The 26,787-nt window shown below is 38.0% G+C and overlaps 1 protein-coding gene, 1 long non-coding RNA gene, 2 pseudogenes and 1 gene segment (V, D, J or C); 3 read left to right on the top strand and 2 right to left on the bottom strand.

Annotated features, from left to right (window-relative positions):
• The first annotated feature begins 1,524 nt into the window (after positions 1-1,524).
• LOC117490297 lies at positions 1,525-3,881 on the top strand (annotated as a pseudogene).
• A 709-nt stretch (positions 3,882-4,590) lies between these two features.
• LOC117490203 lies at positions 4,591-6,980 on the top strand. Its single transcript, XM_034139822.1, has 5 exons — positions 4,591-4,600; positions 4,939-5,277; positions 6,036-6,182; positions 6,292-6,335; positions 6,417-6,980. The coding sequence occupies exons 1-5, from the start codon at positions 4,591-4,593 to the stop codon at positions 6,504-6,506; spliced, it is 630 nt and encodes a 209-aa protein (XP_033995713.1). The 3' UTR covers positions 6,507-6,980.
• A 4,892-nt stretch (positions 6,981-11,872) lies between these two features.
• Positions 11,873-12,548, bottom strand: LOC117490359. The gene is made up of 2 exons (XR_004556672.1): positions 12,457-12,548; positions 11,873-12,162 (listed from the first exon to the last, which is right to left on the bottom strand). It is a non-coding gene; the product is annotated as an uncharacterized LOC117490359 (long non-coding RNA).
• A 1,076-nt stretch (positions 12,549-13,624) lies between these two features.
• Positions 13,625-14,493, bottom strand: LOC117490193. The segment is given in 4 exon segments: positions 13,625-13,965; positions 14,045-14,210; positions 14,338-14,390; positions 14,490-14,493. Coding segments are annotated over 4 exon segments (564 nt in total).
• Positions 14,494-18,761: 4,268 nt separating this feature from the next.
• On the top strand, positions 18,762-21,157 carry LOC117490331 (annotated as a pseudogene).
• Positions 21,158-26,787: the final 5,630 nt, after the last annotated feature.

Raw genomic sequence — 26,787 nt, 5'->3', positions numbered from 1 at the left:
TTTTACTTTTTACTATTTGTACTGTTGTGTACACACATATATCCTACATTCATTAGTTCGTTTTTCTTACTCTGAGAACATCATGTTCTTTAACTGGATATACTTTGTCTCTGGCAGCACAATGTAACCCTGTTAACCTGTTCCACTCTGAGCCTGTTTTTCAGGTCTCAGGCTCGAAAATGACATTCCCAGAACAAATGACCATATCTTCCCTTCTAAAAGGGTTAAATTAATAATCTTTTCTCAAAGTAATGATAAACCTGTGAGTTGGATGTAGAAGTGTCAGAATCAATATAAATTGTTTTTTATTTTAAAGAAAATTCAGATTTTACATAGTAAAAAACTGTAAATTATAGTGTCCGTCCAAAAATTATTTTTTACAGATAGTGAAAACTACCCTTGGATGATGGTTAGTAGACTAAAAGCTTTAGGAATCCAAAGTACAACATATAATAAGTACCCTGTATCAAGATTGATGCAAAACAAGTGAAATTTGACCTTTTTAGAGAGATTTAGCCAAAAACTGGGCCATCTGGGGTCATTTGGGTGGATTTGACCTATCTCTGGCCCCCCTTGCTCGATCTGGTTGGTTGACATACCCTTGTGACCGTTAGAGCCAATAGAATCGAAGGAGGAGGCTCCCACCCAGACACGTTGTAAAGAAAAAATGTTGCCGCTTCGCGTGTGGAAAGCGAAACTAAACTGGAGGAATGTCTCCTTCTGGAGTTTGGAAACTAAAACGCAGTTGTATTGCTTATGGATTATCAGAAATAATTTCAAAGAAGGCACAGACACATAGGGTGAACCTATGGATTAACTGCAGCATCGTTTTTTTTATCGTTTTTAATGCCATTGAAGACCACTTTTGACCAAGGTAAGCCATATTTACATGTTTAGCTTCTTGGCTCCACATGTGATGATGTACGCTTTCGTTGATAGCGTCGCGAATGTTTATCACTGAGTGTTGAGGTGGGCACCGTTAGATTCAGTGTCTCCAGGACACCAAAAAATAGTGTTTGGTTGTGCATCTAGGATAAGTAATAAGGGAGTTCTGAATGAGTTTATGTGCCTTTGTCGGTCCCGTTTTTTTCGATCGAGGCTAATTCAGAGGCTGAGTGCTAGCATTGTGGGGTTTTTTTTGAAAAAAAAAATTAAAAAGATCAGTTAGCTGAGTTTCTTCCCGTTACATGGATATAACACATTCATAGTTTTATTCAATATTAAGATTCCTTAGACGTTGTTTCCTGCAAATGACGCGTTTATCCGCCCGGTACCGGGGGGAAGGCGTGAAACAGGTTAACAGCTAACCTGGTTTGGAAAATGTGCTAAAATGACTTTGGTAAGTTGAGAAGAATGAGATGATATGCTTCACAAGTGAGACAGGAAGTGCACTTTTGAATCTTGATTCTATGATAGCCAATCAGATGCATGGTACACTCTGACACACACAATCATGGTCATGTGACTTCAACATTTGTACTCACTGAAATACCCAAAAGTTTCCTAACAAGAGACAATATCAAGATGTTGCTGTTATGGGTAACACTGCTTTTTCTTCATCAAGGATGTAAGAGCAAGTATTCAGTAAAAATGTGCATGCCTACTATTGGGGTTAACTTTTGTGTTCTTGCATGATGTATGTACTGTTTCACGTGTTGTATTTTGTCATTTATTTCAGATACGCTGGTTCCAGTGACTACAGTTCCTCTTGGTGAATCTGTGACCTTCACGTGTGCTCTGCCTACTATTGAGTTTAGCAGTAGAAAGCTTTACTGGTTCAAGCAAAATGCTGGAGAGACTCTGACATTAATTGTGACACTGCTCAGATCTACAAAACCTGAGTTTGCACCAGAGTTTTCTGACTCAAGATTGGAGGTAAAAGCGATAACAATTTAAGCAACCTGACAATTCGGAGGACAATCCCAGAAGATGAAGGAATGTATCACTGCTCAATCACAGAGCGTTATGGACATCCTGAATGGAGTGGGACATATTTGTTACTAAAAGGTAAATTTGATCTACTTCATTAGAACGAGTTTTGTAAATGCTTCAGGTCGGATCCAAACCTACACTTTGGTAATGTTTAAGTAAAGTAACATTTCAATGATCTGTTGCATTTTAACACACATTTAAATACAAATTCAGTTAGACATACAATTAAGATGAAATTATTTTATTTATTTTCAGATATTTGTATTTACTTTGGATGTTGATTTATTTACCAGCTGTGTTATATATCTTTGAGAACATTACAGTGTTAACCACTCAACACTAAAAGTGCTGCCAATTCTGCCATGCACTATATCTTTAAATATATGGTTAAAACTTGGTAATTACGTTATATGCTCTGCTTTATCTTTATTGAAGCTCTAATCGATATTTAAACAATCTAATTTCACTTTGAGGGAATCTCTACTAATAAAGCATCTCCACATTTGCTAAATATCAGCAGATTCATGTTAATACTTTTACAAATGTCAGATAAAATAGGATCCATTTTTTTAAACAGTTTTGTATTTTTCAGGAAACACTCGGAGGACTTCAAACTATTCTGTTCAGTGGCCGACATTATCTGATCCAGCTCCTCCAGGAAACTCGATGACCCTTCAGTGTTCGGTCCTCTCTAAATCTGAGAATAAAACATGTCCAGGAGACCTCAATGTGTTCTGGTTCAGAGCCGGTTCAGATAAATCTCGTCCGAGCATCATCTACACTGATGGAAGAAGACAAGAGGAATGTGAGAAGTTACCGGACACTCAGAAGAGTTGCTTCTCAAAGAACTTCAGCTCCTCTGATGCCGGGACTTACTACTGTGCTGTGGCCTCATGTGGAGAGATATTATTTGGAGATGTAACAAAACTGAAAATTGGTATGTTATACCGATGTATTTTGTTTAATATGGAGGTTAATGTCTACGAACCAATGAACCACATCATTAATGTGTTTAATGTTTTTGCTGTCTAGAGCGAAATGCAAGCTCTGAAGTTATAGCGCTGGCGATAGCAATACTCTGCTTGGCCGTTTCTATCATTGGAAACATTACTTTATTCTGCCGCCGGACTTCAAGAGCAGGTTGTTCACGATGTAAAGGTACGTTTTGTTGATTTAGTCAAAAATGTAATTTAATACGCCGATTATTTTATTATTATATGAATTTATCAGCAAACATCTGCAGCACGATTCTCCATATTGGTTGCTCCATTTATGTTAAATATGCTTAACCCCCATAATGCATTGTAGATAATATGAAGTTATGCCATTTGATGGGGATCTTTATTGAAAACTCAGTTTAAATTCATAATATTAATGTTTTCTTTTCATATTTAGGAAATTAAAACGTCGCTTTGCATTCGAGACATGACAACGCAAGCCAACCTGTGCATGATATTGTAAGTAATCATACGACATTCTTTCTTTTTTGGTTATTTTGATTAACATAATTCTCATCATACATGGCTTCTTACTAAAGAGGTAAATCCTTTGACAATTAATATTGGTTTAACATCATTTTAAAAAGCTAGTCAACTTGCTGTGTTTGGATATCAGGACTGTGTCTATGGCAACAGATTTTTACTCTTAGCAGCAGTCCGCTACAAATAAATAATAGACCATTATAATTCTGTAATCAAACAATCATTATCAACAAAGCTGTCTTTTAATAATGGAGATTGTATTTGCTGCACAGACTGAAGGTGGACATGATCTGAACTATTCTGCGTTGCATTTCTCTGGAAGGAAGGCTACAAGAGGAGGAAAGAAGAGAGAGATGGAGACTGAAGAAAGTGTGTACTCTCAAGTTAAATGCTGAATGTGAGTCTATGTAAATTGGTTGATAATATTGACCTCTGACAAAGATTTACACTAAATTAGGATTAATGCTAAAAGCCAAAATAGCAGCAAACAGATATTCTCTTTTATTCGATGTTCCACCAATATTTGATTACATGTGTTTGTATGTGTCGTCTTTTATCTTAAAATACTAACTAAGTGTGTTTTTCATTAAAGAAAATGTTAAAAATCATGGGGGGAATGATTTTGTTATGATTTATTTAGGGCCATCAGACATAACCGTTTCAAGATGTTCTCCTCTGCCATTTTGTATACATTATGAATGTTCAAATCTGTTTACTTCTTCCATGACCGTCATCTACTTACTGTCTCGGCCAATGCTCTGTAAAAACATCTAACCGCAATTGGGAGTTGTGTTGATTTCTTGCTTCCTTTTTTAAATGATTTTTTTATAATACTAAGCTGAAGAAACCTAATCAGTCTTTGTCTTTCTTTTGGCATATTTAACCCATTTCGACATGTCAACATTTCATAACTGTTTTACCTTATACCAAGGGACTTGTTAATGATGTGATTTTTGGAGTTTCAAAACTACATTCAAGTGTGCTCTGCCTTATACTGTGTTTATCAATAGACAGATCTACTGGTTCAAGCAAAATGCTGGAGAGACTCTGACATTAATTGTGACACTGCTCGGATCTACAAAACCTGAGTTTGCACCAGAGTTTTCTTACTCAAGATTGGAGGTAAAAAGCTATAACAATTTAAGCACCCTGACGATTCGGAGGACAATCCCAGAAGATGAAGGAATGTATCACTGCTTAATCACAGTGCGTTATAGCAATCCTGAATGAAGTGGGAAATATTTGTTACTAAAAGGTAAATGTGATCTACTTCATTAGAATTCGTTTTTTAAATGCTTCATGTCGGATCCAAAGCTGCACTTTGGTCATGTTTAAGTAAAGTATCATTTAAATTATCTGTTGGATATTAATACAAATTTAAATACAAATTCATACAATTAAGATTAAATTATTCTATTTGTTTTCAGATAAATGGTAAAGTATATTCATTTCAATGACTTAATTTGCTACATTGTAAAATCCTTAAAAGCAATTACTTTATTCTTAATTTTTTTCCATCACACAGATCATAAAGACCTGAAGAAATCTATCTACGTGAAACAAAGTCCGGAGACTGAGTTGGTCTTGCCCGGCGACTCAGTGGCTCTCCAGTGTTCACTCCTCTCCAAAAACAAAGAAAACGCGGATCAGTGTCAAGGCGAACACAATGTTTCCTGGTTCAGATCTGGATCAGGAGAATCCCAACCAAGCATCCTTTACACTCACAGTGAGGAACAAAAGGAACGCAGTTGTGTCTTTAGTCTGTCCAAAACTATACACAACTCCACTGATACCGGGACGTATTACTGTGCTGTGGCTACATGTGGACAGATCCTGTTTGGAGAAGGAACTACAGTGGAGACAAGTAGGTTTTGAAGTGTTGTTTCAATTATATTTATATGTTAATGTATATTAATATTAAGTCTTTACATTTGTTTGTTCAGGGGGGTGACCAAGAGTGGGAGCTACAACTACATTTAACAATTATTTAATTGAGACATTGATTCGAACTCCTTTCAACGTATAATGTAAACATATTGAAAGTTATTCATTCATAATAATTACTTCAGAATGTTTTATTTCCTGCCTGTTACTGTGGCTTACTACTGTGCTGTGGTCACATGTGGAGAAATATTAATTGAAAATGAAACAAAAATGAACATTTAAGGTGAAAGTATCGTTATCTGTTTTAACTAGTTTTCTCCCTTTTATGGCTGCTTTTGAGGTCAGGAAAAAATAAATTAACAGTGACAGAGTAATTATTAGATACAAGACTGTTTTTGTCAATGTACCATCCCATCTTTTAAAATTATTCTAGTCAATATCTGTTGATATTTGATTGTAGGAATAAAATGAACATGTGCGGGTTCAAACATCGATTGCTGTATATATCATAGGTTAGGTTATGAGCAATCCAAGTGGTTTAACGCACGTTTGTTTCAGTGTTTGATAGGGACGTTTGCATATAACGTGTTGATTAGACGTCAAATTCAAATTACATTTAAATCAAATCTAGAGCGATTGTAAGGAAAATAATGACAGTAAATTAAAATCTTCTTTGGTGGTGGTACATTTTATTTTACTCTAACTAAATGTTACTGCATTTTCCTTTTCATGTTTCAGGAACCGGCTTACGGTCTTTTGGTGATTTACAGACTGGCGATGTATTTCTGCTTCTGCCGTCTGTGGTCTCGGCCATTAGTGTGATTGTTATAGCCATCCTTATTCACGCCATCAAGAGAAACAAGTGTGATTATTGCCATAATAAAGGTAATAGACGTTACCTCACTGAATAACAGATTATTTAGATGATACTAATATCATTGTTTTTACAAACTAGGTCTTCCTTATTTGTTTTTATCTTGTTTACATATTGTAGCTGCTGTGTCCCTGCAAGAAAATGTTGCAAAAAGGAATGTAAAGGTAAGATCAACATTGCAAAAGGCTTATGATGCAACTCGATCAGGTTTGTCATCACAAATAATTTGTAATATATTTCCTTAGAGAAATGAAGACCCGTGGATTTATTCTACTGTCGTCTTCACCGTGATGGAAACTGGCCCCGGGGTCTACACGGCTGCCAAGGCTTTTTGATCTGAGTCAAATGTGGAGTCAGCGATTCTCAAGAAAGATTGTTGATATTTGATCTTAAAACAAATACCCCCTTCGTATTTACCCTGCCTCTTGCTCCCACTGCCTTTCTCTTTACACATCCATGGCCCTCCTTTCCCCTGTCCTCTGCAGAGACATAAACGCCCTGATGCTGATTGGCTGGATCAAACCAGCTCTTCTTTTAGCATAGACACATATTGCAGTCAGCTAGCGGAGTGTAAGTAGATATTTGCTAGTAGTATATTGGATTTAAATCTTAGACGGCACCTTTTAACTGAACTGTATTAGATGTCTTTGTACCAAATGTGATATAATGTTAATGTGTTTAAGTTTAAAGCTGTTATAACATGTTGGGATTAGCTTGCATTATTCATACAATGTTAGTTTGATGTTTTTTTTTCTTATTATGCTTAAGTGATATTGAATGAGTTTAAATAAAAAATACATTTAGTTCCATTTCTGTATGTTGAACTTTTTTGCCATCTACTGTATACTGTCGTCACACTGATTCTATGCCGCCATACACCCTTTGTCTTTATCAACTTGGTAGAACAAAGCAGGAAGACTCTATTTCCTCTATTTATAATCTATTTTCTGCTCATCTCCGTACCATACACCAGGGGGCATTAAAAGGTCTTGTTTTTTTGTCTTTTAAAGCAAATTTAGCTTCATTACTGTATTTTTGGTGAAAAGCAGTCATTTGGATTGTTTTCTGTTTTCATGTTTCTTCTTCTTCTGTTATTACAAAACTAGTACAATTACAGCAAACATATTTATTTTTCTTAAAATATGTGTGCCATATATCTAAATGTACATACAACAATCATTTTTTGAAAATGATATGTAGTTCATGCAAAGTTCAACCCGTTTTATCCGTCAAAGAACTAAAAGTAACCAGTCATTTTTGTCAATAAATCAATATTAGCAAACCTTTTTACTTTCATATATTTTACACAGTAATGTTCCAAACTGTTCCCAGTCACTGCATTTGCTGCTGGGTGATGATTATTCAGGGGACACATTTTCAATCATTTCCATCTACAAGAACAATGCAGAGTAATACAATTAATGGCTTATCTTAGATGCAGCCTTGGTTTTTTGATGAACATTGGTTAACCACATATTCTCTCCGGGTGTTTGAAAAGTTTATTACATTACATGTTACTTGTTACTTGTTAGACGCTTTTATCCAAAGCGACTTACATACTCAATACTGTGGACAATCCCCACAGGAGCAATTTGGAGTGAAGTGTCTTGCCCAGGGACACAACGACATGCTGACTGCAGTGGGGTTTGAACCTGGGACCCCCTGATCCGAACACCAAGGCTCTATCAACTTGAGCCATTCTCAGTCGCCTCCTCATGCCTCTGCAACAAGCAGTGTTCTTTCGTGCTTTTCACATCAACAACTAGCTCTTTGAAAGCAAAATATAAAGCAAAGTAATTAACAGCACAACATTTGTTAAAAACATGCAAAGCTGAGCTAAGCCAAAGCTCATACGGGCGCGTGGTGCTGTGTGTGGTTTGCTCTCACAGCGGAGTACACACACTCCTGTGGTAACTCTTGCTTTTGCTTCACTTTTTTCACTTTTCTTGTGGAGTAATTCAGTGCTGCATAGTTTACCGCCTCTTCGTCTCCATCCTGCAAATCATATAGTCTATTAAACATACATTCCTTAAATATTAGGCCTGTAAAATGAAAAACACTTAATCCAAACCAAGTCTAGTGTTTGAATGTTTGAGTCTAAAGTCAGAAAAATGTACAAGGATGCTTTTTGCCTCCATATTCGGTGCTTATTTTCAAAGTTACAAACATATTTACCAGGTCAGTTGATTCATCCACTGCCACCTCGTTGGTTTTAGGATTACGGATGGTACACGTTGCTACTGCAGAAAAAGTTAAATAATGTTAGATGGGGTTGAATTGTTCGAGCTCGGCCGGAGCACACACACACACCCGCAGCCTGGCTGTGGGTCTGTGTGTGTGCTCGGATCGGGCCCGGGTCGGGCCTCGCCGTGTCGGGCCTCGCCGTGTCCCGCTATCTCAGGCTGAGTCCAGGCTGAGAAATCCGCAGAGCTGCAGCTGAGAAAAATAAGGCTGGCTGAGTGTGTGTGTGTGAGGAGCTCCGCGGACCAATTGGTCCATTTGGATCGTCGTTACGTCAATTGGTTCCCGGAAGAAAAAAATGGAAAAAGAAAATCTCCAACGAGGCGTTCTGGGGCAGCATAGACACGTCTTTTCTGTGTTAGAGTTTTACTCACTACAGGGTGTACTTTGAGGGTGTGTGCTTTGCAGACCGTTTACATGCATAAAAATCTACGGGGAACGGGTAATAACCGGAAAAGCATGACATGGGACCTTTAACAGAAATGTGTTTCCCCATGTTCACCTCCGGCATATTTAACAGTACAGTAGTTTGAAGTGCTCATATTCGACTCTGGAATACATATCATATATATCCAATGTCAGACATGTATTTTTTTGCCAACCCTACATCTAAAAGCTTTTGCAATAGTCTTATATTAAATAACATGTTGCCTTACAACATGAAGTCCAAAGTTTCATCATTTGTGGAGTTTTGACTTTCTCCTCCATTCAGAAAGCCTTTTTATCAGGTTAATGTTTTTTTCCCAAAAGGCAGACGTTAAAGTTGTTTGGTCCATTGCTAAAAGGCATCGACATAAAGTACATGTGAAAGACTATAAACAAACACACAAGGGCCACTTAAGGGTAGTAACTTCATAAAACTAAAGAATTTGAACCACAACAGCACTCAATGAATGTATAGGACCAGATCATGTCTCATGCAACTTGTAATGTATTTGACCTGCTCTTATCACGGAGTAAGAAACTACTCCCGTGCAGCAGTAGGGAAAGCAGCGGACAAAAGGTTTTTGGTCTAATGACTTAAACAAATGTCTGTGAATGAAAAGGAGAAGAAAACCTCTTCTGTTATGACTTTGTCTTGGTTATTAACAGTATCAAAGGCCATTTAGAACTTGAATTGTACAGTATGTGTCTGTAATCAATGGAAACATTGAATTTCAATGTTCTCGTAAGAGACTTAGTACTATGAACCAGGGTTTCTGTTAGCCGGTAATTACCGGTTTTTAGCTGGTAAAATGTAATAAAAACCGGTAAATTCAAAACCTGCCGGTCAAAATGTCCGGTAATAATTAGGGATGCTCCTATCGATTGGCCGCCGATCATTATCGGCCGATATTCACTCTTAATAGTTTGATCTGTGCTCTCTATAAAGGCCGATCAGGAGAGCTGGATCTGATCGATATGGACATAAACGCGAGTGAAGTGTAACCGGACGCGAGAGAGAGATCAGATCAGCTGCTGCATAATCACCTGAAGCCCCGCCCACTGTTTAGCGTGTCAGGAGAGAGAGGGAGAGAGGAAAAGAGAGGATCCGTTTCTCCCGTGTTATTATTAAAAGTGAATGTAACTTTTGAATAATGTACTTCATCTACTACAGTAGTTTGTTTGAATGTAATAATGATGTTGTTTGTTGTTTGTGGAATCATTTATTGAAAAATGAATTTTTCGATCTGTTAAGATCAGGGGCGTCGCCTGGACCTGAAAACATTCGGGGCTTAGCCCACAGTGGCGGCGGCACTACAGTGGCATTTTTTACTGCAACACTCCCCACACGCACACACACAATACACCCGCGACTGTTACAATGAAGGCTCGATAATCAGCTCACGGCATATAGGCAGGGGTAAAGTGGTTTTTTTATGAGTGGGGGGCGGACCTCACCTCCTCTAGGGGGGTCCGGGGGGATGCTCCCCCGGGAAGATTTTTTTTTAATATTGAAGTTAAATGCATCAATCTGGTGCACTTTGAGAGCAAAATTAAGAGATCTATGGATACCTCTCTCAACACCCATATGAAGCGGAACTGTAAACAGATGTACTTTTTCTTTATGGATATTTTACTAATCACTCCCCTTTTAAACTCTATTCTTGTTTTACTGCCATATAGTATTTCATAACTGTTTTTCCTTTATTCTCTTATTTGTTTTATAACTATAATGATCATATGAAGGTGTGCCGCGGAAATAATCTTTTGAATAATTTGTGACCAAACCGTTTGAGACCCACTGAGATAACTTAGACTAAAGTTAACTATCTAAACACTCAGAGAGTCCTTTAGCTCACCTGAGTCTCTCAGTCTGAGAGGAGAGGACTCTCCTCCAGCTTGTTGTGGAACAAACAGCTCCTTATGTCCGTTAGTGCAGCTAGCTAACCAGATGCTAACAACACGGTCCCTGCTGGCACCGGTCCCTCCCTCCCTCTCTCTCTCTCTATCACACTAAATGCGCTATTGCCACACACACACAGAGCCGAGCTTGAATGACACAAGCACACGTTTATTTCCATGCAACTCTCTGATTGGTCTGGTGTCATGCCTCGGTTGCATTCACTGAACACGGGAAATTACAGTGCTGCCGTCCTCTCGTGTCATGATGAGGTTCACGTAAAGCACGGTTAATGTATTATATTATTGAGGGAGAATTGTCCGGGGCTACAGAAAAAACATTCGGGGCGAAAGCCCCGGATGCCCAGGCCAGGCGACGCCACTGGTTAAGATTATAAACTGAAGCAATATAAAAATGAATCCCATTAACTGAGTTTTAAACATCAGCATATCCGGTCATAGTCTGGTAATTACCTGCTAACGGAAACTCTGCTACACAATTCTTATTATTATTATTGAAACATGACCGGTAAGTTTCAAATTCAAAATAAATTCTGTCCGGACATTTGACCGGCGAGAAAAAATCCTAGCGGAAACCCTGCTATGAACGAAGCGCAGAGCAGATTGTCTCTTGCAATCGTTACTGAAAGTTACGTGGTTTAATATAAAATACATCAAACGAGAAAGTCCAATAAGGGTGGGACGGTTGTTGGATCGCTCAAAATAAGCACAGGACTTTGACGTAGGAGACCTCTTTTTGTTTCCTAAGTGAAACCAAAACCCAACATTCACTTTATGAATGTTACAAAAGGAAGTCCGCTACGGGCTGTTGCTGTTGATTAATGCTAGTTGCGCGAATTACGTTGTTTTGGCTGTTATGTTATATTGCCACGTTATGATTTTAACACAAATCTTTATTTGTATTCTAACCATAAATATATATCAATCATCAGTTAAAAGATAACTATCCTTCAACTGGATGACAGATTTGTTGCCCTGAGTCCCTCACCGCAGACTTGGATGAAGCACAAAATCCATGCATTGTTTATCTAAGGTGGCTAACCCGTAATTCACAGGCATACTGTGTATGTTGTAGTAGTTGAGTGAAGATACAGTCAATCAATATTAGGGGACACTATAAATATCAAGTTTTATTATGTCAACAAAAAAACAGAAGCAAACAGTTCCACAGACATGTCGACCTAGATGACACCTTACAGTAATGCTGGCACACTTCCTGTATCAACACATTCAGAAAGCAACACGAATCTCTGACTATAGAGAGGGGTGTGGCTGGTTGTAGTGATCTGATCTAACAACAGAGTACATACAATCTTTTGGCATTTCTCTCTCCTTTCTCCTTCCTCTTTTCACTTTCCTTGTTGAGAAATCCACTGATGCATAAGTCACTGCCTTCGCTTCTTCATCCTGCAAAATTAAAAACAAAATGTGCGTCAATGACAAACCTTTTGTCGATTAGGTGACATTAACATATAGACCATATCTAGAGTATAGACTGCTTTCCAGTGATCTTTACACACTTTCTTTTGTCTAATTTTCAGCCATCATTAATTATATTTATACCTTATACCTTATACCTAACTTTGTCACTCTTTATCAGGCTACATTACATTTAGCTACTTATCAGTTGGTTTATTATACTGTTGTTTTGATTATAATCTGTGTCTTGATCAAATAAAAAGCACACCACCACATATTTACCATGTCATTTGATTGACCCCCAGTTGACATGTCCGGTCCAAGATGATGGGAAGCGCTCACTGCTCTTGTTTGAATGTAAAACAGGGTTTCAGAGTATACACACATGATTATTGTCACCCTCACATTGGAGGAAACTGAGGAACAAACATATTCATATTTTCAGTTGTTTCCTCTATAGTTATGCACATTGACTTTTTATAATGTGCTCAATTAACCGTCAGTGTTGTTGTGATTAATCTGATTAACTCCTTCAGATATTTAAGCAGTAAGGGATAAAGTTATTTGTTCGAGGCTACCTGGATAATATGTACTTCTGGGATCAGATGTTCAATAATTCATGTTGCAATAGTATATTCTGTATTACACACAATAAAATATAATAATATATCCTTTTGCATTCAACACAATAGATGAAGTGACCTCAGGTTTACAATTATGTAACACTATGACACAAAAAAACAACAAAGAGCTCTGGAGTGTATATTATTGACTCAGTAGTAGTGGCCATGGTGGTTTTACACAAGTAAAGGTATTTCACTATTAGAACCGTCATCTCATTTATTGAATAGAAACACACATGTACACTATGTTGAGCCAAAAATTGGATATTGATGGATTTTCCATAATTTCATCATTTATTAGAGCCAATTTAACGTCTTGTGAAAACTCCCATCCTTACAATCATTGTCTGTTTTCACAGCCAAGCAATTTTTTCAAGATTATTAGATCGTTATGGTTCCACCTAAAAAAGTATAACTGAAACTAAAGTATAATATGCTGAGCCTACCTTTGCAATTTTTGCAAGACTTCCTTCGGTATCCATAGGAAATAAGAAAGGCAATCACAGTCACACAGCAGGCCAACAGCACTCCAAGCACAAGGACAACTGGGACAACTTCTGAATCTCCTAAATAAGGAAACCAATAAAGTCTTACTTTTTAGACGTACACCGCAACAAAATATCAGTATATTTTTAATTTGAAATCTGAGAAAAGTAATTCTTACGAAGGGATGAGTTTCAAAGGAGGTTCATTCATCAGTTATAATTCATGTCTCAATAAAATAATTGCTAAGTGTAGTTGTTGTTAATGACTTTATCCACTCTAACTTATCCACTTAATATTTATATACATATAAATACAAAATTAAAATGTAATTTAAATAGACTTTAAAACATACTTGTCTCCACTGTAGTTCCTTCTCCAAACAGGATCTGTCCACATGTAGCCACAGCACAGTAATACGTCCCGTTATCAGAGGAGTTGTGTATAATTTTGGACAGACTGAAGACACAACTGCGTTCCTTTTGTTCCTCACTGTGAGTGTAAATTATGCTTGGATGAGATTCTCCTGATCCAGATCTGAACCAGGAAACATTGTGTTCACCTGGACACTGATCTGCGCTTTCGTTGTTTTTGGAGATAAGTGAACACTCCAGAGTCACTGTGTCGCCGGGCTGGACTGACTTGGTCTTTGGACTTTGCTTCACGTAGACAGATTTCCGCTGATCTGCGTGATTCAGTAAAAGAAAACATAACATTTAATGACATGAGGCTTGACACAAAAACTGAAAGTAATAGATATTTACCTTTCACAGCTAAGAAGATGCCAATGCCAAAACTCTGTGAATACGTTGATCCAGTGAGACAGAAATATGTTGCTTCGTCCTCTTTTCTGACATTTCTGATTGTGAAAAGATAATGAGTATCCTCTTTTGTTGCTTTGAACCGTGTGTCTATAAAAAGGTTCAGTAACTGTTAGTTTGCCAAGAATCAAGTTAAATACTGGCTGGGCCATTTGTCCAAGAGACTGCTTGTACAGAGAAAGTAGTTTGCCTGCCTGGACAAGAACTGGACATTGAAAAGTAAAATTTCCACCAACTTCTACCACAGCCAAAGAGATCAGGTGAGGATCCTCTGCCGATTCAATCAGAGCTAAAGAAAAAATACAAAGAAAAGGTTTATTGGAGGAGATCATCTTTTAGATCATCAAATGGTATTGTCTTTCATACAGGAGTAAAGAATTGCACTTACACATCGTACAAAGAAGAATCAAAGCAGAATCGTCTCACACGACTGATGTCTTTCCAACCAAATGAAGGTTTGTTCACAAGAAGATCAACGTCTACAAAGTAACAATTGTTGTGATTGGCTGAAATGTATAAAATGACCTCCCCCCTACATTTAAAACCTGTGGACCATTTTCTTTCGATCAGAAATCTCTATGTTCTGAGATTTTCTTTTTTCAAAGAAGCCCCTTTATTTAGACAATAAAATATTGTTTCCGTTTTTGGTGCTTGGCTAAGAAGTACAGGACCTATTTAAAAAGCAAAACCCTGTTGACACATTTTACGAATGTGGTTTTAATCATACCATCATGAGAACCAAAAAACACACACAGAGACGTTATTTCAGTGTCACTCTATTCAACAGACCAATGGCTGTGGTTATTAGTTTAACACACCAGGAAAGCAATGTGGGAACATGACGACTGCTAGCTAGCAAATACATCTGTTTTTATCAAGTACATTGCAGATTCCATATGGTCACAGAAAACTAATTTTGTAGTTTAATAAGATGTTTGGTTTACATACTGGATATACTTACTGAGCAACAGCAGTGAGTTGGATGGCTCCACACACCAAAGACATTGTTGGAGTTGCTCAATGCTGTATTGTTCACTCTATGTAGGCTAGCTGTTTTGTTCCATAACATTACAATAGGCACAGTGTAGGTGGTAGAAAGCTGTAGGGGAGAGGTGAGAGGAAATATCACCTACACCAAGAGATGTGAAGAACTTAAAGGTTAAAGTATGTGTTGAGATAGTGCTCTCTGTAAGGTAGAGCATTGTCCTTTTTTCAAGTTGAACAATATTGTAGAGTATCACAGATGTTTTGTTTTTAAACACCAAAAACTCCCTTGCTTTATTGGCAGTGAACTCCAAAGCATGCCTTCATGTATTTTAGATTTGAGTACTGAACGTTTTTCCTTATTTGCCATAACATGATTTTGTTCATCCTGTATTTCTGTGAACTTTATAGTCCTACAACCAGTCTTGACCATTTGTGATTCTCTAACATTCCCAAATAGATCAGGTTTTAACCCTAACAATTACTTTTTAACAAGAGACATGTCAATGCATTATAGCAGGAAAAGCAAAAGTAAAACCAGTAACATAAGGGACTAGGCCATGCCATTTTTTATTGCAAATAACCATGTTATCGTTACACCTGTGGAACATTTCCACTGAGAAATAAGTGGTGTATAATATTTTACACAGCATACATGTTATCTTTCATTTTTGCAAAGTGCTTTTAAGAGGGAGAGACCGAAGCATGGCTGACAAAACACATGGGAATATTTTGTGATTCACACACAATTGATATTTATTTGCAAAAGACAATGATTGTTGTTCTAAATACAAAATAGAAAGTCAGAAGTCAACTACTTAATAGAATTGAGCACTCCATCTTTCAGATCTCACATCCCTTTGTAAAGACCTTGTGCTTCAGAACAAGGAGCAAAGCCACATGCAACAGCTACACTGAGAGTCATGCGTTGTGGTGGGCCATCTCTCCGCCCTTTGACCAAGCATCAAGGCTGTTACTCAGAACTATGGGCTTCAACAGGATGTGAAGTGAAGTGAGAGCTACATGAGACTTCAGCAGGCTTCATCATTGTTTTAGTTTTACACATGCTCATTTAAAGTAAAAACATGTCTATCTCAAGATTATTTCTAAAGCATCTATCTAATTTACAATCTAACTGTATTGTTTCATTAAACATTCAATTAGACAGGCTGCAATTATATCACCATGTTAGATCACGGTTCAAATTCCTGCTCTGACTGAAAGACGGCGGTTGGACCAGGAAATGATGGGCACCTCCCCTGACTAACTGCAACTACAGATAAAAGGCAATAACTTGCACTAAGGTTAAATTAAAAAGGATCATCACAGAGTGTGACTAGTGGTATTCCACTTGCCATTTGAAACAAAAATAAGTAAATCAGCAGTGCAAGCCCAGCTTCCTGATGTTTATAGAAAGAGAAAGGTACAAGCGCCCCTTTGTATTCAACCTCAGTGTGAAGCCCAACCACAGCCGCGCTGAAGTTTCCATGCGTCATCTGGTTGTCAGTGTGAATGCATTTATATCTGACTGTTTGTGTGAAAGTACAAGGCATGTTATGGCTTGTTGTCAATGTCAACAACTGTTGACCCTGAAGAAAGTCACAAACCACAACCTGCTGCTCTGACAAATGTTCTGGAAATGTTGGCCATATAGATAGATAAGCTATTTATATTTCTAATTATATACTCTATACACCTTTTGAGTTGTCAAGAAACCCTAAATCTTTATTTTTTGTAAAAATGATGTGTGGGGAGTTTTACTGGACTGCATTATCTTGATAGGTGTTCCTTTAATAAGTGTCAGTAGTGTAAGAGTGCACAGACACTATAGCGGTACAGGATTGTTTTATGTTAAGCGCCTTGTAAATAGTCGGTTTAATTTATCTGTTTTGTTTCCTTGGTTTACATTGGTCTTCTCTTCCCGGGGAAAAAATATACAGGAGAGAAACTTTAAATCGTCTCAGGACAAATGTGTTCCTTTGATACTCTGAGAGTGTCGCTCTGCTTCTTGCTCTCTAAAGCTCTCTGAAAGGAAGTGTATTGTTGAGGACGGATGTTTTAACAGCCCATCTCTGTGCTGTGCTCTTCCTGCTGAAGTGACTGACAGGCAGAGGGGGTGTTCATCATTTATGACGTGGAGCATCCAATTGGCTGGTATGCACAGTATTTAAGATGGTTCCTCTGTCCTTATCAATGTGGCAAACGGCAGCTTATATTTTCTATGTCTACACAAATCAAAAAGATAAATGCAAGTTTAAATGAATGGCAACAACAATGTGGTCCTAGAGACACAGGCCTATACATTTTTGGATGCATTACAAATTATGCATTTATATTGAAATGTTAATGGTATTAGTACCTTTTTTTATAATGAGTATTCAGCTATTCTAAAAAAATATATGTTTTTGATTAATCATTTTACTATCACTAAAATATGGCAGTTAGCAAATGAGAACGGTTTTGATCACTTCCAAGAATCCCTTTCAGGAATCCAGACACACTTTAAACATGTTGCTACGTCCTTGGAATCTTCTAATCCCAATTCTGAAAGTGTAAGAGTTAATCATTTGTTACAGAGCGCAGGATCACAGGAAGTTTCAATTCCTTTAGTGTGTATGCTTACACATTTATCAAATAAGTGGCAGTTCTTAAACTGGTCTACTTTGGATACATTCATAATGGACTTTTCTGCATTGTTTCACTACATCCATCAAACACATTTGTTACAGGAGCAACCATTACAAACTGGAGGGATCAAGTTTAAAATACCTAGGCATATTATATCAGGAAACTTATTTAAAAAATGTTGCGTAGTAGGAGATGTAGGAGTGTTTTTCAAAGTTGCTTAAACTTTGAACATCCTTTTAAAAAATCTGGAACTCCCCAAACTGTTTGGTACTATAATACAAAAGAATGGAGCAACCTTTACCTGCAAATGTATCTTCCTTTATTAGCCAGCATACAAATCATTGCTTCCACATTTCTGTGACCAGGAAATTTGCTTTAAGCGTGTTCTTTTTAGCAATGAATCATGTCAAAACCTAACTGCTGGTGCTGTAATGTGTAATGGGGATTGCCCACAGTATTGAGTGTATGTAAGTCGCTTTGGGTAAAAGCGTGACATGTAATAATGTAATGTAATGAACCAGAAAACGCTGATCATATTTTAAACAGCTTTCTTTTTTACAATTGGCGGAATTATGCACATATTATTATAATTATGTTAATGTTGTTCTCTTCTTAAATTAATCCTGTAACACAATTGCTCGATGGTCAAAAGTAAAAACTATGGTATAGGTCAAACACATTTAATCAGCTTCAAAAGGTATTTGTTTGCTTAGCTCCTCAGACAGCCTATGTTTGCCACTCTTGTGTATATCATACTGGACAGTGGCAATATTGCACCCCATCAAAAAAGTCCATCTGGACATGAAAAGAAAATCAAGATTGTTTTTCGATTCATATGCTGTGTGTGTTTACGCTCTGTGCAGTTAAAGGAAAACAAACATGAAACATAAAAACAGAAGCTTGCTTTTGCTCTTGTTTCATGTGTTTAGGTTGAAACAAAGGTTGATATCATTTCCACTGTGGTGGTACAATGAAATAAGGAAAGGCCAATCAGGGTACTCTAAAATTGTAACCTCCCACTTCATATGATTACATTAAGGCAAATCTACTCAAATACGATTTAATTTACCGGCAGCCACAAGTGGATTGACCAGAAAATGCTGATCATAGTTTATTTACTGCTGATGCTTGGAGTGGGGCGTAAGTATCTAGACTTGAGATACATTATATGAATTGTCATGTTCTGATAATGATTCAGCAGGGTGCTAATTATTCTTAATGTATCACAAATCAATCATCTGTGTTTATTATATTTTTCAGGATGCACACACGATCAGATCTTGGAGACAAAGACTGTTGGTGTTGGGAAAGATGTGACTTTGACTTGTTCACGCCAGCAATCCTTGACTACACACTGGATCAGGCATGGACCTGGAAACTTCCCTGAAGTCTTGGGAGGAACATTTTCTTTTGATTATAATGGTGTTGACAAGACTCCTCGCATTACAGCAAAACAAGGGCCTGGAACCTTTCTTCTGCAAATAAGTAAAACAGAGCCAAGCGATACTGGAGTTTACTACTGCCTAACAGTAAACCGCCTTGCCATGACATTTCTGAATGCGACATTTCTGAGAGTTAAAGGTAAATCATGTATACTGTTTATTTTTGTTAGTACTGTCTGCTACATAACATCATTGTATTTTACTACTTTCTTAATTTGAAATGTACTAAACCCCTTGTGTTTAATATGGTAGCTTACTATGTTTGTCTTTTATATCTACCCACACATTATAAATTACCTCAGAGGGAAATGCGTGAATGATTTCTGATTTCTGAAATGAAATACAGCAAACGTAAATTTCACCTTTCTTTAAAAACGTATCTTTTATCTATATATTTATATTTCCAGGCCCTGAACCAGATATCACTGCCATTATTCAAGGACATCAGTCTGTTCCGGTCCTTCCAGGAGACTCGGTGACTCTGCAGTGTACAGTCCTCTCTGAATCTCAGAGCAAAACTTGTCCAGGAGAAACCAGAGTGTACTGGTTCAGAGCCGGATCAGATGAATCTCATCCCAGTGTCATTTACAGCCATAGAAAACAGTGGAGATGATTGTGAGAATAGTCCTGAGGCTAGCTCTCCACGGAAATGTATCTACAACTTCTCTAAAAACATCAGCTCCTCTGATGCTGGGACTTATTACTGTGCTGTGGCCACATGTGGGGAGATATTATTTGGACATGGAACAAAACTGGACATTGAAGGTAACTGCAGAGCGTTTACACATCTTTAATAATCATTCATTTTTTATCTGGTAGATACCCTTATAAACCAAAACCCAATTTACATGCATCTAAAATGTTAGATTTTTCACTTTTGCTCCCTTTCTCCATGATTTTAGCACCTAAGATGGGGGATCAGCAGAAGGCCATCGTAGTTCTGCTTCTGTTAGCTGCTGCTTTGGCTATAAGTTTGATTGTTATCGCCTTTCTGATTTATACTATCAAGATGAAAACTTGTGATAGTTGCAACGGTAAATAATGTTTCTCATACCTCAATCTATCAGACAGTTATTGGGAAAAGCTCACTTTTTAACTTTAGATTTACATTACAAATGTGTGTAATTGTACCTACATCATGTGTCATCAAATGTATTTTATTTCATAATACAGCTTCTGTTTCTCTGCAAACAAACCCCGTACCAGCCAGCGGTGATCAGCAGAGGCAGCAGGTACGGTCAAAAAGAGAAGATGTGACTGAAAAAATTAATTGACTCATTTTATTTTCTACATGTAAATCACATTGCCATCTCAAAAATGTTTCCATATATTTTTGCAGATAGATGAGGACTCAATAACTTATTCTGCACCAACCTTCACCAAGAGGAAAACTGGCAGAGCAGACAGGAAGAATAAAAAATCAGCAGAGGGAGAGACGATCTACACCGATGTCAGGTCTTTAGTGATGGACTAACAATATACTGGACTTTCTGATTAAAGCTTACTGTTGGGGAAATATGTTCCTAGGCCCATACCTTTCACCCAGTCAGTTTGTACTGCCCTCACTGAGCACAGGCCTGCAACCTTGGGCTGCTGTGATCTCAGTGTTTTGTCTCCCTATTCCTGCCTGTTGGCGTCAGCTGAGAGGTGTTTTAGTGCTTTGCCTGTTTTATCTTGTTATGCACAATATTGATTACTCTCTCAGAACCAGCTAAATACATTGGTCTGGGGTAGAGATCTTCAGAGTTGGTTTGGCAACCGCTGTGTCACCTCGTGGCGGCAGCACGTCTTGTCAGTTCTCCGGCCGTAACTCCATAATAAACCATCAGTGTTTGCCATCAAAGTTCCAGCTCACCCAGTGTCTCTCTGAGTTTCGTCTCCATTGCTTCAGAAGTTTCCATCACACTTACAATGTTGTAAATATGTTGCTTCACTTTCAGAAATTGGAGAAATGTTATAACCTGGAAACAAAAAATATATATCATTTTGAAATTATGTCCAATCTGCTTAAAATCATTGTATAACCTTTTTTTTTTATAAATAAAAATACATTGGTTACATGAAGCAAATTGTTATAGCTTTAATGGTGATATTCTACACCTAAATATGTGTGTAACTGTTGGATTAGATTTTGCGCAAACTCTGAGGCATAAATATGGTAAAGCTATTCGCAAATCATTCCTAAAATACACAACATGTCACTCATTTGACCATCAACATTAACCCATGCTGTTAGTTATGTATATATGAAACGTGTATTTCAGCCACAATAGAGGCAAGGGTCTGCTGGTCAGACCACACATTGATCCAGAGTGAAATATCTGGACAAATGTTTCCATAGGATGTATCCTAGTCAGTCTTTTTGATACCCCAATGTTTATCTAGTGCATCGGTACGTTGAAGATGTTTGTGTTGTGTGAAATCACTACACGAGGGATTGCAGTGAAATGTGTTACATATATAGGAAATGGTGACAAAAGAAATATATGGCAGGGGCAGTGGCTCAACTGCTAATATACTGAACAGGAACTGCAACTTAGCCATTTCATGTCTGTGTTTTAGCCACCACAACTTCATAAAACATGTCTAAAAATGTACAGCATGAAGAAATGGTGGGGGCCAACTGAAAACATCCGTCCTTCTAGCCTCTCATCACTTTGTAAAGCCCTTTCATGTCTGGTGTGAGAACAAGCAAAGCCACATGCAACAGCTACACTGACAGACAGGCCCATCGCTGTTTACTCAGAACACACCTGACCTGACTATTGGGTTCAAAGCGATATGTAGTGAGGGGGAAGTTGAAAGAAACTGCTAATTAGTTTTCAATGTGCTCAGTAAAAGTACCAAGAGAAAGAGGCTACCATCTACTCTTATGCATCTGAGTACTCTGCTATAAGTGCTGCATTAATTGCGCAGTGGAGCAGATTTTTGTAAAGCTTTCAGACAGATTTTTGTTGATTATCCGGCAAACTTAAGTCGGTCAAAAAGACGGTCATGTCATGACTTTACCGTTTACTAAAATGTTTTATTATTCCAGTTTCACTTTTAAAATCAGCAGTGCATGCCGAGTTTCCTGAGGCTAAAACAGAGAGTGAGAAAGGCAGAAGCTGATGATACGACTGTCATCGGCCAGATCACAGACGATGACGAGACGGCGTACAGAGAGGAGGTCAAAAACCTGACATCTTGGTGCCAGGATAACAACCTCCATCTCAACATCAGCAAAACAAAGGAGCTGATTGTGGATTACAGGAAGCAGCAGGGAGAGGGACACGCACCCATCGCCATCAATGGGACTACGGTGGAGAGAGTCAAAAGCTTCAGGTTCCTTGGGGTCCACATCACTGAGGACCTGACATGGTCTCTTCACACCACCACCATCACCAAGAAAGCTCGACAGCGGCTCTTCTTCCTCCGCAGGTTGAGGAGGTTCAAAATGGATTCCAGGATACTCTGCAACTTCTACAGGTGCACGATAGAGAGTATCCTCACTGGCAGCATGACGGCCTGGTACGGCAGCTGCACCGACCTCGATCGTAAGGCTTTACAGAGGGTGGTGAAAACTGCACAGCACATCACCAGGACGGAGCTGCCATCCATGGAGGACCTTTACTCCCAGCGGCTCAGGAAGAAATCACTACGGATTATCAAAGACCCCCATCACCCCAGCCACAAACTGTTCTTTCTGTTGCCGTCAGGCAGACGTTACCGCAGCATCCTGGCAAGGACAAGAAGATTCGGAGACAGTTTCTTCCCGCGGGCAGTGAGACTGTTAAAAAATTGAACTGTTGAAACAACTTCAAACATTCATCTGCTACTCAGTATTATGTATCTAATACCTAATATATATATATCATTCCAATAACTTGTATATAGACTCGTACTGCACTATTCCACATCATCACTTTATTTTATAACTATTATTCTTTTTGTATTGCTCTTGCTCTTATTGTTATTATGTTATTATGTTGCATTGTTGGAGAAGCCTGTGACATAAGATTTTCAACTACATAATTACTCTGTAGCTATGTCAGATTGACAATAAAGAACCTTGAACCTTGAACCTTGAACCCCTCTCTGTTGACGCGTAGTTTGAAGCCAAACCACAACAGTCCCTAAGTTTCCATGCATTTGTCTGTCAGTAGTGACTGTGAATGCATGTCAATCTGTTTCTGTCAGCTTGCCAAATGCAGGCAGTGCTGTGCACACAAAGAAAAAAGTAGATGGTACAAAGCATATGATTTCACTTGTTAGAAGCAACATCATTGTTCTGTAAAATTTGAATATTTCAAAAAAGGCTGAGGATCCCAAGTTAAGGTATGCTTTGAGGCTTCTTCTAAGCCTACAATGCTCCAGTGTAGATATGGCAATGAAACAGTTAAATCCCAAGCTCATCCAACAATGCAACATAATATATATATATATATATATATATATATATATAGAACATAAAACGATAAAAACTAATTAAGTGCAAGAAGAAACAGTAGAATAGTGCAGATTATGTTAAGACCAATGGGCAAGTAATGCTTATGACGTAAACTATATACATGTCAGAAATAAATAAAACAATAAACTAGTGCAGAGAATGTTGTAAGTGACCAAGTAAATGCAGGAGTCTATAAACATGTACAATTAAATAGTGAAAAAATAAAATACTGTTTATTGTGATTAACATTAAAGGAGAGGTGTCATGCTTTTCCGGTTATTACCCGTCCCCTTGTGTGTTATGAAGGTTTTTATGCATGTAAACGGTGTGCAGAGTCAAAACCCTCAAAGTACACCCTGTAGCGAGTAAAACTCTAACACAGGAGGAGATACGTCCAATCCGTGGAGCCGTTACGTTACGTCGGCGGAGCCGTTACGTTAAGCCCCCGCTGATTGGTCCAAATTGACCAATCCACGGACTTCCTCACACACAGGCAGCTCTGCTGATTTCTCCTCCCTGGCTGCAGGCTGATAACAGACAGTTGGGATCGCGGCGAAATTCTCTCTGCAGACCCATTCTCACAGCGTTTATCAACCTTTTTCTTACTCAATATCAAGCCACACTTATTGTTTTTAATTCGGCTGTGAGCTTGTGTGTGCTCAGGATGAGTTTGGCTGTGTTTCGCTATGTATCCTAAACAAGGAAACAACACCTCCACGGAGCTCAGCGTGATTCACAACGTCCCGACCAATCAGAGCACACTGTGCTCACAGGGAGGGTGGGGGCTGGAGCTATTGGAGCTACAACGAGCCGTTAAAGGCAGAGAGTGAAATTCAGTGAATACACGTAGTTTACAGAGATGCTGTGTAGTGTTAGAAATTAAAATCAATGTTTAATAGCATAATTCAGTCTAAAACATATCGTCAGTTTAAAAGCTGTTTTATTGTGGAAAAATCCGGAAGTTCTCAGGAAATCTCAATGCCAAGCTTTTATTCTGAAAATCCTTCATATCCGGACAGTATGTAGAATGTAGCTAACAATGTGTTTTCTGAATGTAAAGTGAAAATGACATGGAGTGTTGCACACCAAAACGTACGGACTTTAACACTACATCTATAGACGTCGAGATATTATTACTGCTGAATATTAAATGAAGGTACAGTTGATCGTAGAGTGTTTCCACATACGTGAGTAGGTATGACGTCAGAGGGAGTTACAGTAAATGAGAACTGTGCCGTAGAGGTGTTTCTAGGATTTCTAAACTAACTATTACAGCTGTTTATAAGGTATTAAATAGAAAGTCATGACAGAGATAAGGAGGAGAAAAGGCTTAAGGAAGTAGGCAGGGAATACAGAATGTCGAAATCATCTTCTTCACGCGATGTCAAACCAAGCAGAGGAGAAGGGCGGTCCCACTATCTGCACAGCGGGAGAGGACAAGAAAAGTATAAAGGAGATCGAAAAGTACAGCCCGGCCTCTTTTCCTACGCTGCAGCCATCCCCAGGGACATCTCCGGATTTGTCTCTTCATTTACCTATGCTTGTTCTTTAACCACGTTACTTAATTAAAGTACCCATTTGAACCTTTTCAGAGACTCCATTAGTCTCATTATTTTAAGTTTCTTTCCTGGGAGCGAGAAGATCACGATTTATCAACAGTAGGAGCCACATTTGAAGTAGTAGTTTCTGTGTTTATTACGGTACATGTTTTTGAGTCACTATAGGTGGTGGGCGTGTCAAAGGATTTGTGTGGTGACGTTTGCGGTTATATCCGGTTGCTTTTACCTGCACACTTGGTGATAGATGGAGTGGGAGTGAGCTGGAGAAGGACAATTTTTGTTGACCGCACGCACACACGCACGCATGCACGCATAAAAGAATATACATATGGATCTGGACTATTGAACTTTTGCTTTGAAAATAAAAGGTCAAACGCATACTGTTGGAAAGACTGAGTTTTTGCGCGTCCACAATGTTTTTCTCTTGTTTAGTCCCTCGCGGCACTTTGTTTGAAAGATTACTGCCGCAATATGCTGTATGAGAAACCAATGTGAGTTTGGAAAAATGCACAGTATAAATCTATTTTAGTATACTCAACAATGGAATTATGATCAGTGGAAATGGCCATGACACCTCTCCTTTAAGATAAATCAATTGTAAGATGCAGAGAGATGCATGCTTTAGGTTTTAATTTCTATTTCAATCTTTATTTCGAACAGATTAAAAAACAACAAATAAAAAATAACAAATATGAAAAAACAGAATACCGTATTGTTAAAATACAGTATTTATCCACATTCACGATAATATTTATATATTCAACAAAAAAAATCTTCATATTAATAATAATAATAATTAAAAATAATAATAATAAAAAAATAAAAATAAATCATATGTGTCCGAAAGGGAGTAGGAGGAAGCAAATGCTTATTAATTCCCACCCCTTACTTGATCAATGATTGTCCTTTAAGTCATTGTGCAAGTTATTCCTACTTACATTTCCATTTATACATACATATACAATAATTTCTCATCTTCAATCAACTCTCTTCATTCTCATAATTTTCCAAAAAAGTGTTTCTGTACATCCTTTTAAACTGAATTATGCTTGTGCTTTGTTTTAACTCCTGCTCCAAACCATTCCATAAAATCACCCCACAGATTGTTATACTCATACTTCTCAGAGTTGTTCTGACCTTGAGTTGTTTAAAATGTAGATTTCCTCTCAAATGATACCCACCCTCTCGGTCTATGAACAATGTTTTTAATTTCCTAGGAAGTAGATTATGTCTTGCTCTGTACATGATTTGTGCCGTTTTAAATTTAACCAGATCAGTGAACTTCAATATGTGTGACTTCAAAAATAATACATTAGTGTGTTCAAGATATCCAACATTATTGATAACTCTTATAGCCCTTTTTTGTAATGTGCATAACGGCTGTAGGTTGGTTTTGTACGTGTTTCCCCAAATCTCCACACAGTAAATCAGATATGGCAAGGTTATGGAGGCACTTAACAGAGCTCAGGCATTATGCAGTCTTATGGCCTGTGGGATGAAACTGTCCTGATGCTGCGTCACCGCCTGCCAGACGGCTGCAGATAGAACAGTTTGTGGCTGGGATGATGGGGGTCTCAGTTTTAGTAATACTTTTAATGCCAATGCCAGATACAATGAGGCAGGCGCGCCGGATTCATTTTAGAA

This window comes from Trematomus bernacchii, unplaced genomic scaffold, assembly GCF_902827165.1.
Source record: "Trematomus bernacchii unplaced genomic scaffold, fTreBer1.1, whole genome shotgun sequence".
Taxonomy (NCBI): Eukaryota; Metazoa; Chordata; class Actinopteri; order Perciformes; family Nototheniidae; genus Trematomus; species Trematomus bernacchii.
The sequence above is the reverse complement of the archived record's forward strand: the minus strand, read 5'-3'. Positions and strand labels throughout refer to the sequence as shown.